The sequence below is a fragment of the Mercenaria mercenaria genome, unplaced genomic scaffold (genome assembly GCF_021730395.1).
Source record: "Mercenaria mercenaria strain notata unplaced genomic scaffold, MADL_Memer_1 contig_3310, whole genome shotgun sequence".
Lineage (NCBI taxonomy): Eukaryota > Metazoa > Mollusca > Bivalvia > Venerida > Veneridae > Mercenaria > Mercenaria mercenaria.
The window spans coordinates 43,047-58,291 of record NW_026461436.1 but is presented as its reverse complement, the minus strand read 5'-3'; the positions used below and the strand labels follow the sequence as shown (position 1 = coordinate 58,291).

The 15,245-nt window shown below is 31.0% G+C and overlaps 1 protein-coding gene across 1 annotated transcript; it reads right to left on the bottom strand.

The window, feature by feature from the left end:
• Window positions 1-8,934: 8,934 nt before the first annotated feature.
• LOC123565568 (uncharacterized) lies at window positions 8,935-11,133 on the bottom strand. The gene has a single exon (XM_045359435.2). It carries the CDS (start codon window positions 11,131-11,133, stop codon window positions 8,935-8,937), a length of 2,199 nt encoding a protein of 732 aa, XP_045215370.2.
• Between the last annotated feature and the right edge of the window lie 4,112 nt (window positions 11,134-15,245).

Below are 15,245 nucleotides of genomic sequence, written 5' to 3'. Positions count from 1 at the left end.
AGCACAGCTGGAAAAAAAGCATTAGAAACAACAGGAAAAGCCGCGCTAGAAAGTGGAACAAAAAAGGTTGGAAGCGAAGTAGGAAATTTGGCTGCTAATAAAATTGTTGAAAAATTTAAAAAGAAACATTCTCCGGCAGTTGGTAATTTAATTGCTAAGGAATTGCAAAAAAAACAAACAAATTCAAATAAAAATCCCTCGGAATCCGGAGATGTTAGTTCGAGCCCGACTAGCTACGGCGTTCCATGAAGTGAAAAGGTTGTCTTTTTTATGGAGAGTGTCTACTGGTTACAAACTATAAAGACAGGCTGTATAAAATTAAGGTTGCTGAGAAAGCGTAAACCTAACACAAATAATGGTTATCAATTGCATAAGTGCAATAACTTATTTATTTCATGCCCGTACACATTTAACGTCTGTCGTCAACTTCATTTTAACTGTGCATAGTTCGACCAACATAATTGTCAGAATTAGCCGGGAATAATTATTGTTTGTTTTTTGGTCTTACGCCCGTTTTCGACAACATTTCATTTTTTACAAGCACTAAACTCTTTCCCACAGTAACTTACAACTGTCCCATTGAAAAAATATTAGTCACGGATAGATCGACTTTACCGGACACCAAACCTATGACCGCTCGATTGACAAGCGAACGCTCCAACCAGTACAAAGTCATTCGGACGGAAGTACGCAGCCTATTTTGTATTTCCCCTTTTTATTTGACAACAAAAGCTAGACAATTTCTATCTCTGACCACTCGAGTTGAAATGTTATTGTTACAATAACATGTTCGTCATTAAACCGCAGTTAGATTTATTTATGTGAGATGTCATTGTGTATTTATTAAGCCCTACAAAAAAATATGGCCCTACAAATAAATATGAAATCGACTCTGCTATTGCAGTTCGTGATGTGCAGGTTGTGTTCTTAAATTATACAATATGGGTTCTCCAGTATCTAAGTTCTCAAGCCGCTCTGTAACCACTTAAAACATTAAAACAAAAAAAAAAAAAAAATAAAAACAAAATAAAACAAAATTGGCAGTAGTATAAGAAATGATGGTTCTGGCACACCTTGGCCCCATTTTGACCCTCACCCTCGGTCCAAACCAACCAATACCGACCAATTAAAAAACAAAAAGTAGGTTTTCATAGTACTTTATGAAAACCTTCAGTAAATTATAATTAAACACTTCTACCAAATTTCTGCCAAAATGCTGCCACGAAGCAGCAAAGTGGCAGTCGCTGCCACCTTGGCAAACTTTTGGCAAAACTTCGACAAAGTTATTTAATATATTTAAATTTAATAAAATACTTATATTTAAATTTCTGCCAAATTTCTGCCACGAAGGCAACAATGTGGCAGTGTCTGCCAACTTGGCAAACTTTTGGCAAACTTTTGACAGATTATTTTAATTGATAAAATGTAAAGGTATTTAAACTTATACTGAAAAGTAATTTATGATTATTTGTTCATTTTGTTTTACATTGTTAATTTTTAGTATTTTATACAATAAATCATAAATGTTTATACCATCTTAAACTAAACAATAATAACCACACAATACACTTGTTTTGTCTTGATATTGTATGTTGTTATACTTTACTCCGGGTATATATTTGATTACCTCTTTTGGTGGAGGAAGTTCAAATGGATCAAAGTACAAAGTACTATGAAGAAAACCCTTGGTTTGATCAAAGTATATTTTACCAATATACATACCCAATGTGTTCCAGACCCAACAGAGTTGTCTAAATTGATTATTTCACATTAGACCTTTGATTCTTTTGTTTTTGATAGATTATTTCTACTAAATACACCCCTAAAGTTTTTAATTTTTAATTGTTTTACCAATTGTTCAATTTTAAAGTTAGAAATAGGTTTGTTTATAAATTTTACTCTTTTTACAATAGGAATTCGTCTGTAAGGCCTTCGTTGAGAGTCAATTTGTATGCCTTTACCACTTAATAGGGATGTAATCAAAGGTATTCCTAGACTAGCCGCAAGCATACCTAAGAAGCCACCGTCTTGTTTTTGTTTTTGTGTTAATTTAATTACTCCAGATTCCCTTAATTGTTTTCTTTGATTCGGTGTAAGATATGGTGCTTTTATGTTTCTCTTATCATTAGCTACCGAAATCATACCATTTCCAAGTATTTTACTAACACGAGTACTGGCAAGTCCTGAAAGAACACCAACGCCTAACGGCCCTAATATTTTTGGAGCTATTTTTGCAGCTACCGGAAGTACTGTTCGACCTAACAAACCAGCCAAAGCTCCTAAAAATCCGCCATTTTGACCTTGACTGGACATTTGTTTTTTTGAAATTATAATAGACTTTTCAAATTGATTAATCTGTGTTTTTGTTAAAAGTAAAGGAAAGTTTCCACGTAATTGTTCCTGCTTTAATCTAGAAGTGTGTGGAATCTTGTTGTTATAGGCTTGTGCTATTTTCTTCTGTCCATCTGTTAAATTTACTTTATATTCAATATAATCTGATGTCATTATATAATTTATATATAATTGTTTTTACACAATATCAAGTTCATTTCCAACAGTATTTATTTCAACTGTTTCTTCATACAATATAATTGCAGTCACACGGATATTAGCTGTTGGTCGAACATTTATTTTAGCTGTTTATGTAATATGCTTAAGATCTTCTGTAATTCCTTCCTTTTTAATTTCTAAGTTAAAATGAACAAATCCAAACAAACTTTTAAAATTTGATAAATTTAAGAGACTTCCAGTAGTTTTATTAAGTTGTTTATAATTAAGAACATCATCATACATTCTTGATATACTTGTATATTCCGTTTCGGGATAAAAAAAACACAGTTACCAACTTCAAGACGGCAAGATTCCAGCTTGCAATCATTATCTGCTGCATTAGCTTTAAATGTATCTAATAAATGTGGATTATGTTCTTGTTAATTACTTTTGTCAGGTCGTTGGAAATAAACACATCTTCGATTTTTTTTTTACACCGGCTGTTATTCTAAAAGTTATATTATTTTCCTGTGTATATACAGATTGTGTTATCATTTCACGAAGATATTTCCTACTTGTTGCTTTCATATATCTTTCAGAAATTAAATTAAGTCCATATGGATTAAAAATTAAACGTGGAACCCACAAAATTAATCTAGTTACAATTACCCTACCTGCATCAGCAGCATTAGCTCTAAATTAATTCATCATCATTTGTTAATTGTAATGTTATTTAGTTTGGCTTGGTGTTTTGTTCCAAACTCTGAAAAAAATGAATATTTATTTAACGGAATTTTAGCATTTACCTCACTACCACCCTGGATTAATCCCTTTCTAGAAGCAAAACCTAGATTATATCCAGCTTGGTTTCTTCTACTTTCAGCAACAGCAGTAGTATCTAAATAAATAAATCTATTTGTTCCAGTTAATTCTGCATAATTCTTAGATAGTTCAACTAAATCTTTTGCATTTATTACCTTATATAAATTATTACAATCATAGACAATTTTTCTATTTTGTTTAATTATTAGCTGATCAATTATTGAAGCTGCATTATTAATCAAAGCATTTTGATCATCACCACCATAATCATTACCATTAGCAAGTTTATTAACTTTAAAACTTACTTCAAAATAACCATTAAACCAATCAAAATATGAACTTCTATCATTAATTGTAAAGTGATACCCACTTTTTTGTTGTTTAACATTATTTCCAAAGACAGAAATTAGAGGTGTACTAATTGAATAGGATTTAGTTCGTATCTTTCACAAAACTGTTTTGTTCTATATTATTTTATTTTTTATAAATTAATCTGTTAATACGTTTACGCTGAGCTGAAGTCCCAGATCCTGATGATATTTTATTTGTTCTTATATCAATATCCTCCTTATTATCATTATTATTTTTACTATTATTTTTTTCTTTTAATTTCTTGACAATTAAATCACCAACAGCAGGTTTTTTTTAAAACTTTTAATTTTTTCTGTAGTTTTATCAGCAGCTAAATTCCTGACTTCCGTTCCAATCTTTTTTGTTCCACTTTCAAGTGCAGTTTTTTCTGCACTTTCCAGAACTTTTTTTCCAGCACTACCAATTGAAGATGCCACAGAAGATGAAAGCAATTTTGTTAAAGTGTCAAAGATACCTGAACCTTGTATAATTTTTTCTCCGTTCCAAAGATCAACATAAATAAATATTCCTTTATTTTTATCATAAACATTTTTGTTACATTATATATTTATATTTCTTTTCAAATTAGTGTAAAACTTGTTTCAACTCCATTAAAATTGATTATTCTACCAAGCACATCTGTAATATATATTCTAATTGAATTTATAACATTTTTATTAATTTCAGAATATCCGACTCTGTTTGGTTCTTTTGTAAATGGATAAGCTCTTGTTAAATCTGCAGTACTTAAAGCATAGATAATATCACTAAAATTACCATCAACAAGTGAATTATCAATAAGATCACAATGAATGTAAATCGTATCCACAGAGTTAGTTATATTTGGTGTTGTAGTTCCCCATTCAGTATTTCTCAAAGCTTTTTTTCTCAAATCCAAGCAATGTATAAAAATTTGACATTCTTAAATCCAACATAAAATTATCATGAATTGAAATTAAGATTTTAAAACTACTTAAATCAAATTCCAAACTTATTTGAGCAATGTCTGATTGATCAAATTCAAAATCACCACTGGTCATTAATGTTTCTCTGATATAATTGTTGATGTCTGTATAACTGTAAGAACCATTTTGAAATATAATATCTTTCCATTCTTCCATTATAACGAATTCTTTTATTATCGTATTCGTCACTAATATTATGCCAAGAGTAAGTCATAGTGTTAATACTATTCAAACCAACAACATGAGTTTTATTTTTATCTAAAATTAAGGAACGACTGAATCTGACTGTAAAATCGCTTGGAGTATTTTTATTATCGTTTTTAACAGCTTCAGAACTTAATACTATTTTTTGTTCCGTTTATATATTCAAGAAAAATATTTTTATATAACATTTTATGTTCTATTGGTAACAATTTATTTATTTTTAATAGTTCATCAATTATGCTAATACCTTCATTTTTTAGTTCTTCATTATTATTACCAGCATCAGTTGAACCAAAAATAAGCTCTAAGTTATTAACCAGTTCTTCTGGATTACATGGACAAACGTCATAACCTTGACCTCTAAATACATTTTTTTTAATTTCATAGATCTTTTATTGATAGGTAATCCTGATTTTTCTGTTAATTCTTTGAATATTTTCCTAGAAAGTATTGAAGGTTTTTTTATTATTGTTACATCTTTTATTAATCAAATCAATCAAATCATTATCTACCATAACATTAATTACTTCTTTTCCAGTTTTTTTATCCTTAGCAATCAATTTGTTTTGACCATAAAGTTTATTATCCATTTCGTGAAACTTTATATGGATTTAGAACCTTTGGTAAAGTGTAACTTTGTTTCCGATTATGATGTTTTATTCCTTTTCACATATATTGTTCTTGATTAAGAATATCATAGAGCGTTTTTCTATATTTTTTATAATTATCTGACTCAGCTATAATTTCTTCCTTTTTCTTCAAATCGAGATTTGTAGGATTTTTCATAGTAGTTATTCCACCAGATTCATTACCCAATTTTTTAATATCCTCTGTTACATCTTCTGTGATATCCTCTTTTCCTTTCCTAGTCAGTTTTTATTAGGATCTTCAGATTTACTGTGGAAAACGATAAACACTTCTTTTGGAATGTTATATATTTTGTCTAAAAATTTTAAATCGATTTCTTTATTTAATGCCTTTGGATCGAATGGATCGAATGGCAATTATTGGTCTGATTCTTCTGTTGTTTCATAATCTCAGATTCTTTTGATTCATCAGTTGTTTCATCATCCTCATATTCTTTCATCATATCAATTGTTGGTATCGGTTTTTCAGTTATTCCCATCTTTTCTCTTCCATAATCTTCTAATTTCTTAAATTCATATGCAGGAACCCGTTGAACAGGTTCATCTCCCCAATCGATCGAATGGAAATAGGGAGCCGGTTTTAAAGCTTGTTGTCTTTTAGATTCTTTTTGAATTCCTTTAGTTAATTCAGTAATATTTTGTGACAGATCTTCTGAAATACTTTTTGGAATTAACGCTAATTGCTCTTTGATTCCAGGTAATGCTTTTAAATCTTTTGACAATTCTTCTTTTTGACTTTCTATTCCTTCTGTAATTGGTTTATAAATTTCACTATACATTTCCCGACCAGTAGCTTTTCTTATTTTTGCTCTTTTTATTTCTTCTCTTTTAACTTTTACTTTTTGTCCAACTAGGTTGTTTATTTCTCTCATTTCTATAAGTTTTGCTAGCATTTATATAATAAATTAAGATAATGTAAGATTAGTATATAATGAAAATTCCTAATTACGAAGTCAGTCTTACTATAAAACACCGAAAGATATCCGAATTAACTGTTCACACTATATTTTATTTGAAAGTCCAGGGAGTTTTTAATAATATAGAACAAAAAAGTGAACCTGACAGTATAAGTGAAGTTAAATTTGATACTGATTTAAGTGATTATGCTACTAGAAAACAATTCAAAAAGCTTAAAAAGGAAACGGAATCGTATCTTCACAGAAATAAGGAACTTGATAACACAATGAACAGAGCATTAGATATGGGAGGTAATGAAATAATCGACCTAGGAAACCCAATGATGCAGTTCCAAAACGGTTTTTGTTTAAAAAAATTCAATAATAGAAGACTATAATCTTGAGAAAATAAAAGTATTAAAAAGACACTAGAAGCAGAAGTAAAGAATATTGAAGAATTAAAAAAATATTTTAAAAGCAATGAAACATTAATGGTTGAGTTAAGAGATAAAATTGAAGAAGAAATGAAAGTACAGATTCTGTTAAAGAACTTGAAGAGAAATCTGATTTGACAGATAGTCAGTTGAAAGAAGTATTTTAAATTGAGTTTGTATGGAGCTCAATTTTGAAAAGCCAATTTCAATGTAGTAGATTTTCAGACTTTCCCTTTTTTCCTTTTAAACTTTTACTACATTGAAAACAAGAAAGACACTTTTAAATCCAATTTATTTTTCACTGTATTTTTAACATCTATCAACTAATTGTTATATCGAACTTCATGTCCGCACTGAGACATTACATTCCCTTTATATATCAGTTTTTCACGCCAAATCTAAAAGTCATGAATATCATGGAAAAATCATAAATCACATGATTCGGAGTAATATAAAAGTGAATTAATTCCCGCCAAATTATATGGAGCAAATTACATATTTACATAATCAGCTAATTACATAATGTAAGGAGCATAACATATTTAGACCGGTTTTATTTATGTATAAAAAGCAAACATCGTGTAATTCACGACACTCCGGCCGACAAAAAATTAAATCAGTATTCTTCAATAAATGATCGTACACTCTATGAACAAAAAACTTTTCAAAGCAAGAAAGAGTATGTGTTACATATAATATACAAAAGATAGATCTACTATTTCCAGGTTTTTTGTAAAACATGTCTTTGACAAAGAATAACAAAAAAAGTAACATATTTTGTTCTTGCAAATTTGAGGAAAATCAAAATCATTTTGTCAACACATTATATCTTAATTTCTCATTGTATAACAATGGTAATCGTCCTCATATACAACACTAGAGAACACAGGTTCATCTCCTCTAAATGAGGTGTAGCGATATCCTGTCCTGGACCATATCTCAACTTCCGTGCGCAGCGTGTGTGTTTCTAATTCTTGTCCATGATCGTCATCAGAAATCTCAACTATCTCAATATCTACATCGTCACTTTCCATACTTAAATCATCAACTCCTCTAATCTTATCACCTAAACTTTCCACGTCATGAGATATATCAGAAAATTGTTCACTGGAGGATATATCGCCATTTTCTTCACTTTTATTTTTACTTTCATCACTATTTGCACTAGAGACATCATCAACAATTAGAACATAATTTTCGCATGACAAATTTTCTTCACTGTTTTCACTACTCATCTTTTCTGCACTACACATACAATCTTCACTCAGAGCACTTTCACTATTTACATTTTCTTCACTACGCACGCAATCTTCCACGTCATCAGATATATCAGAAAATTGTTCACTGGAGGATATATCGCCAATGTATCTGTTTCTCTGTTCCATTCGAGACCTAACACTTTCATCACATTTTCTTTAGCTCTGTCTTCATCTGAAAAAGTTTCTTCCAGTTCTCTATTATTGGATGCCCACTCACGAAGGTTCATGCTTGCATCTTCGAAAATTCCTTTGGACATAGTATACAAATCTTTCGCAGCGTCAATGGTGTCTGTTCCCGTTACAACATTGTCCATATAAATATCCTGTTTCAGTTGTTTAGCGACATCATTGTTGTAACTGTCCAAGTGATAATCAATTGTTGCTCCTAATAAGAATGGGCTTGACACAACTCCAAAGGGCACGCGACAGAAGCGGTTAACTTGTATTTGATTTTGTGTTACTTCTGGGTTTTCTAAATGCTTTAGCCATAAGAATCGCGTGACATCTCTTTAATCTTTCTGTAAGCTGATTTGGAGGAAAGCTTTTTCTATGTCTGACACAATATCGATCGTATGTACTCGAAATCTTAAAAGAATTCCACACAGATCGTTTAGCAGCACGGGTCATCTGTAGAGACAGTCGTTCAAACTGCTATTCTCAATCTTTGTTTTTGCTGATGCGTCATACACTATTCTCAACTTTGTTGTTGACTTGCCAGGTTTGATCACTGCATGATGAGGTAAATAATGGGTCAGTCCATTCTTTTTAGAGGTCGGAACTTTTTCTATGATTCCCTTTTCAAGTTGATCTTGTATAACAGAATCATACTTCTGCAACACATCTAGTTTATCTTTGAACCTCGATACTTATGACTTTAATCGTCCAAAGGCAAGAGGACGATTTTCCGGAACTTCTTGATGGTCGATTTTCCAAGGCCATGTAACATGGTATCTGTTATCCTTGAATACAAGGTTTTCCTTGAAGTCTTCCATCGCTTGATCATCTTCAGATCTTACGTTGGTGGTATCTTTTAATCCTATTGTTTCTATGTTCCAAAAGTTTTCGATGTCAGGTGTTTTTGGAACACATTTGTCAACGTTCGTAAACACTTGCGTCTTTGTAATGTTATTGCCATATGATAATATTAACAAGTTTGTATCACTCACATTATCATCTATCTCATTTGTTCTTCCAGAAAGAATCCAACCTAGTTTTGACGACAAGAGATAAAGTCCTGGCTGAATCTCTATTTTATGTCCTAATACTATATCCAGGTAATAATCATTTCCCAACAATAATTCAATTGAGTCTGTGTATTCTTCAGTAGGTATATCGTCCGCTAGACTAAGATTCTTTATCAACGACCTGAAGTTGTCTCTATCCGATATACGTACTGGTTTCCTTTGAATGCTTCCTGTAATTGTTGGAACTATATTTGCTGTTATTGTGTAATCGTGTCCATCCTTCAACCGAACATTTAACTTTGTAGACATTGTCTTTATCACCTTCGATTTGTCGCTACCAAACGTAACCAGACGAATCTCTTGTTCATTTGTCCTCTTTAGATTCAGGGATGTTGCCAGTCGCTCTGTAATGTACGTTCTTTGCGATCCGGAATCTAAAAGAATTCTTACATTTTCTTTATTAAGACCTTCTGTGTCCCAAATTTCAGTGCGCGATGTTTGCATCATCACTATTTCATTGGATGATAATAATGAACTTTCATTACAAACACCACCATCTGTTGAATTAATGGGAATTTCTCTTGTTTCTATACTTTCTTCAGACGCGCATGCTCCTTCTTCTAATAAATTAACACTTTCATGAATAGGTGCCTTTCTAAATTTCACTGGGCACAAACTTCTGTGATGTACATCTGATTTATTGCAATGGACACACATTCGTTTGCTTTTACAGTCAGGAGACATGTGTCCTTCTTTTAAGCATTTGTAGCAACATCCCTTGATTTTTGCTTTTCTTTCGTCGATTGTCTTGTACCGTGGACATTCGTCACTCCAATGATTCTTACTACAGAATCTACAGGTTTTCTTCTGATGTTGTTGGGGAGAAGTAGACCTTTTCTTTTCATATGCAGTCAAAGCTCCAGCAGTGGTATTTGCTGTTGAGGGTCCCCTGAAGCCTTTAAAGGTATTTGTTGATTTCTGAAATTGTGGTCTCACTCTTCTACTAGGTATAAAATTAGCGTTGACTGGTTTGGGTTTGTCCGACTTTTCTTTTGACACAATATACTGTCGAAGCAATTCACAAAGCTTAGTTAATGTCCACTTGTTGTTTGAGCCTTTCTGTATTTCAAGATGCATAAGAACTTCACTTGGCAGTTTGCTCCGAATGATTGACACGAAAACTTGTTGCTCCAAAATCTCATGCATAACCACCAAACTTCTCAAGTGTTTTTGTATTTTGTCGTAGAAAAGTCGCAAACTTTCAGTCGTATCCCTTGGGGACGCAACATTCACCAGTCCCTTATAATGCAAATCTATAATGTCTTGCTGATCTCCAAGTCTTTCCTTGAGAATTTGGATAGCAATGTCGTAGTTTTCATTCGACATAACCAATCCAGCGATAGCACTTCGGGCTTCACCATAGAGCTTTCCCTTTAGATAGTTGAACTTGTCAACTGATGACAGCTTGTCGTTTTCATGTACAGCACTGGAGAATGAGTCCCAGAATTCAGTCCATTTGAGTTTATCTCCGTTAAAGGAAATCATGTCTAATTTAGGTAACTTGACTGTATTCTCACTTTTAACTTTCAGGCTCTGCTGTTTGTCAAAGAAGCTCTGTTGCATTTTCATTTGCGCTTCTGCTCGTTCTTGTTGTTGTTCGAAGAACGCTGTTTGTAATTTCATCTGAACTTCACACATTTTTTTTTCACAGCTGAACCCTCTTAACACATCCTTAACGATATCCTCTTTTATCTTCCGTTTTAGATCGGTCTGTTTATGTTCCAGTTTATAGACCATACTCCAAGCCCTGTCAAGCAATATCGAATCATTTTCTAGCAGTTTGAATGAATTCACTATCGGAATCACCAATAACGCTAGCATTTTTTTCTGACTGAACATTAAGCTTATCGATATAATTATTAATCTTAAGTCTAGTTTCATTCACAGTATGGTCAAATTCTTTGCACTCCTCTGGATTCATGCTCTCTATTTCCGTGTCTAACAACATATTTCCAGTTTGTAACTCTTTCTCAATATAACTGAAATAACGTGTGCGCACGCCTTTCAAATATGATAATTCACCCATTTTGACTTTGCAATTACAATTTCAATGTTAACACATTTTCACCTTTTTTTTTTGTTTCAATATATTTGGTTTCACTATATATATAAATTTACCTTGAATTTATTCCACATTTTCACTTTATTACTTTTATCACTTGTTATGAGAGACACTATACACTAAATGCCTCGTCACTTTAATTTCTGCTTTTATTTTCACACAAATTTCAGGACACCGAACACATAACTCCTTCTTGTATGAATCGAGAATCTGTTTAAGTCAACTGCAAGATTTTATTTTTTCATCTTACAGAGAATTTTCTTTTAAAGAATTTTTATCGAACAGCAATTTTTGACTCTCTCTTTCCCTTTTTTCCTTTTAAACTTTTACTACATTGAAAACAAGAAAGACACTTTTAAATCCAATTTATTTTTCACTGTATTTTTAACATCTATCAACTAATTGTTATATCGAACTTCATGTCCGCACTGAGACATTACATTCCCTTTATATATCAGTTTTTCCCGCCAAATCTAAAAGTCATGAATATCATGGAAAAATCATAAATCACATGATTCGGAGTAATATAAAAGTGAATTAATTCCCGCCAAATTATATGGAGCAAATTACATATTTACATAATCAGCTAATTACATAATGTAAGGAGCATAACATATTTAGACCGGTTTTATTTATGTATAAAAAGCAAACATCGTGTAATTCACGACATTTCGGGTAATTTAGAAATTTTACACAAGCAACATCAGGAATTAAAAGATAGTATGATTAAACATGAAGAACTAAGAGACAAGATTACTGAAGCCGAGGAAAAGTTACAAAATATATATTAGTTAGAAATCAAAACAGAAGTAAATAAACTAAATACTGACTTTACAAAAAAGCATCAAGATTTGTTGGATACATTTTCAAACAAATTTGCAGAATAAAAGGCAGCTTCACAAAGAGGTGACGACCATGACACAGCATTAGATAACCTTAAAAAAAAGTTAATTCTAAAATAGAAAATTTTAAGAAACAACTTCGGATCTTGATTAGTAATGTTAACACGTCACAATCTAAAGTACGCGGAATTAAGTACACTTACAGAAATAATACAAGAAGATATTAACGAATTTACTGCTAAAATTGAAAAAAAAAAAAAATGAACTGGACTTTGTAGTTGAAAAATCAGTTAAACAAGGAGAATCAATTACTGCTAATACTAAAGCAATTTCCATTAATGCCGAAGAAATTACAAAAGTAAAAAATGCATTTTTAAAACAAGAAACACAATTAGCTAGAACAAAAACTACTGTTGATGATTTGTCTGCTTATGAAGTTGCTACAATAAAACGAGCTAATGATTTAGCTGATGTAATTCTTGAAGATGAAAATAAATTTGCAGAATATAAATCTGAACTAGAAAAAGTAAAACGTGAAGTGTTTCTTTTTGAACATTACAGTAGCAAACAACTACATGTAACGGCTGGTTTTCTACTAGGAAAATATATTATTGAAGATAAACAGTTACTACAAAAGTGATAAATACCAAAGATTTTTTTTACATTATTTGGGATACGAGTTTATAAGATTACAGGTTATAAAAGTTTTATTAAAAAAGATAAAAAAAATGGTGAATTTGCAATTCAACAAGATGGGGATTATATAATTGAAATGAATATTATCATTGATCACTACTCTGATCACTCTGATGAAGATGATCGTTTTATTTTGCGGTGGGATGACTATCACACAAATGGAATAGAATATATAGCATCTAAGGTTAAAAATACAACACTGGTTTTTAAGGAGTGAAGTTTAAAATTTATTCGGGACTGTTTCAAAATAATAAATTTACAATAGAACCAGGAAGTTATGCCAGATTCTATCTAGTTAATTAATTAATTACTGTGTTTTTTATATAATTGGAATATTTAATAATATAAACGAAAAAGTAAATAAAATAGAACGGCAAACAGTAAGAAAACCTCCATTGCTTTTAACATCTGAAACAAAAGATGTTGCTGCATTATTCCAATGGAAAGTTGTAAATGCTAGTCCTGGTTTAGTTCAAAATGGTAAAAATGTAACAATCAAACAAAATTGCATTTTAATTATTCTTATAGATGCAATTAAATTAGATAAAGGAGATGTTAAATTGGAATTAAAAAACAAAGAAAATAAAATTCTTCAAAGTTACAATGCAAAAAATAACAGATAAAAATGAGTCTATTTCTATTAATTATGCTGATGAATTTAAAATGAATTCAGTTATTTATATAGATGGTTTAAACGTTATGAATATTCAATTAACAATTTATGGTTCTGTAATTTAATTAATATAACCAGGCTGAGCGTGAAGCTCATAAGAAGCTGAAGCTCCATAAGCTAATGTATCAATACCATTATCAAGAATATATCTTTTATTGTCATAACATGATAAAGACGTTTTATTTATAACATAACTGGAAAGATTATGCTTTTCGGAACGAATAGCTTTAAATATGTGATTACTTTGTGTTGAATTAAATAAGGTATCTTTATAATTTTTATGAACTATTGTTTTCTTTACAAGATGTTTTTTATTCCTTTACATTTTTTTAATATTATTTTCGTTTTCTAATAAATATGAATACATTTTACTCCTTAATCCGACAAATTCAATAATGGGAATGCCGGCAGCTTCATCTTTAAATTTTCCAATTATTTTTTTGTTGTAATCAAAAAAAAAATGTTGAATTTGGGTTGTAATCAATATCATCAAACAGTTCTGAATCTTTATAAAAGTCCTTATATGTATCTTTGGTTTTTATTTCATAACATAATGAATCTGTGTCAGTAAATAAAAGCTTTGTTGAATTCTCATACTTTTCCTTAATGTAATTATAATGAAAATCATACATTAAATATTTTGATAAATCTAGAATACACATTCCAACATAACAAGGTCTATTTAATAATAAACTTTTTTTTATTTTATGAATACCAAACAAATTCTTATTAAACATTGTTTAACTAACAAATGAAGGTTTAGCTACAGATCAGCTCACGCGGAAAACCTATTCTACTCGATCCTCGGAGGATGGCCAAAACGAGTACCAAGATTCCGACTCGAAGGTTCTTCGAGTAAAAACAAAGAAAAATATCAAACAGGGAATGCCACGCACCAAAAGCGCAGCCTCCTCAAAACGAACCCCCCAGCACGCAAACGCGTGCACCACACACACCCACACTCAAAGCCCACACACCAGGACAAAACGAACAACACACACACACACACACTCAAAGCCAACACATAAGGACAAGACGAACAATAAGCATACACACACAGCCATTTTCTGTCAATGAATTACGCTATCTGACTCCGAGGATTTATGCGAAGTCACTCGAAGGAAATCCTCGAAGTGACTTGAGATGAAATCCAATTAGCGGAATACACACCTGTATTGGTTTCTTTTGTTTCCGAGTCACTTGACGGAATTCATTCGAGTGACTTCGAGACGAACAAATAATAACCTATACAAATTTAAATTGGTCCTCGAGTAACTTCGAGGACAGATTTCAGATTAATCGGAGTAGGGTGATTATTTTTACATATTGATACGCGAAATAACACAGTATTTGTAAATAAAACAATAATACTGTAGTATTTTTATTTTACTTAAAAATAAACCTTTTTTTTTTTCTTTTCACTTATGATATTTTATCACTTTTTGAGTGCATACGGCAGTAATTATTTTTTTAACTATTTACAATTCCTTCCAAATTAATAAAAGAAAAGCCATTTTTATGAAAAAAAAATCATTTCTCCTATAATTTTCATTAATTCATTAAGGTCACTTTTCTTTAACAGCCATTACCTTAAAAGTTATCTAGTTTTATACAGTTTCTAATTTAGTCTATTTTACATAAATTTATTTCTAAATTTAAT

Coding starts and splice junctions, on each gene's coding strand:
- LOC123565568 (XM_045359435.2), bottom strand. CDS start 11,133: ATGCTAGCGTTATTGGTGATTCCGATAGTGAATTCATTCAAACTGCTA.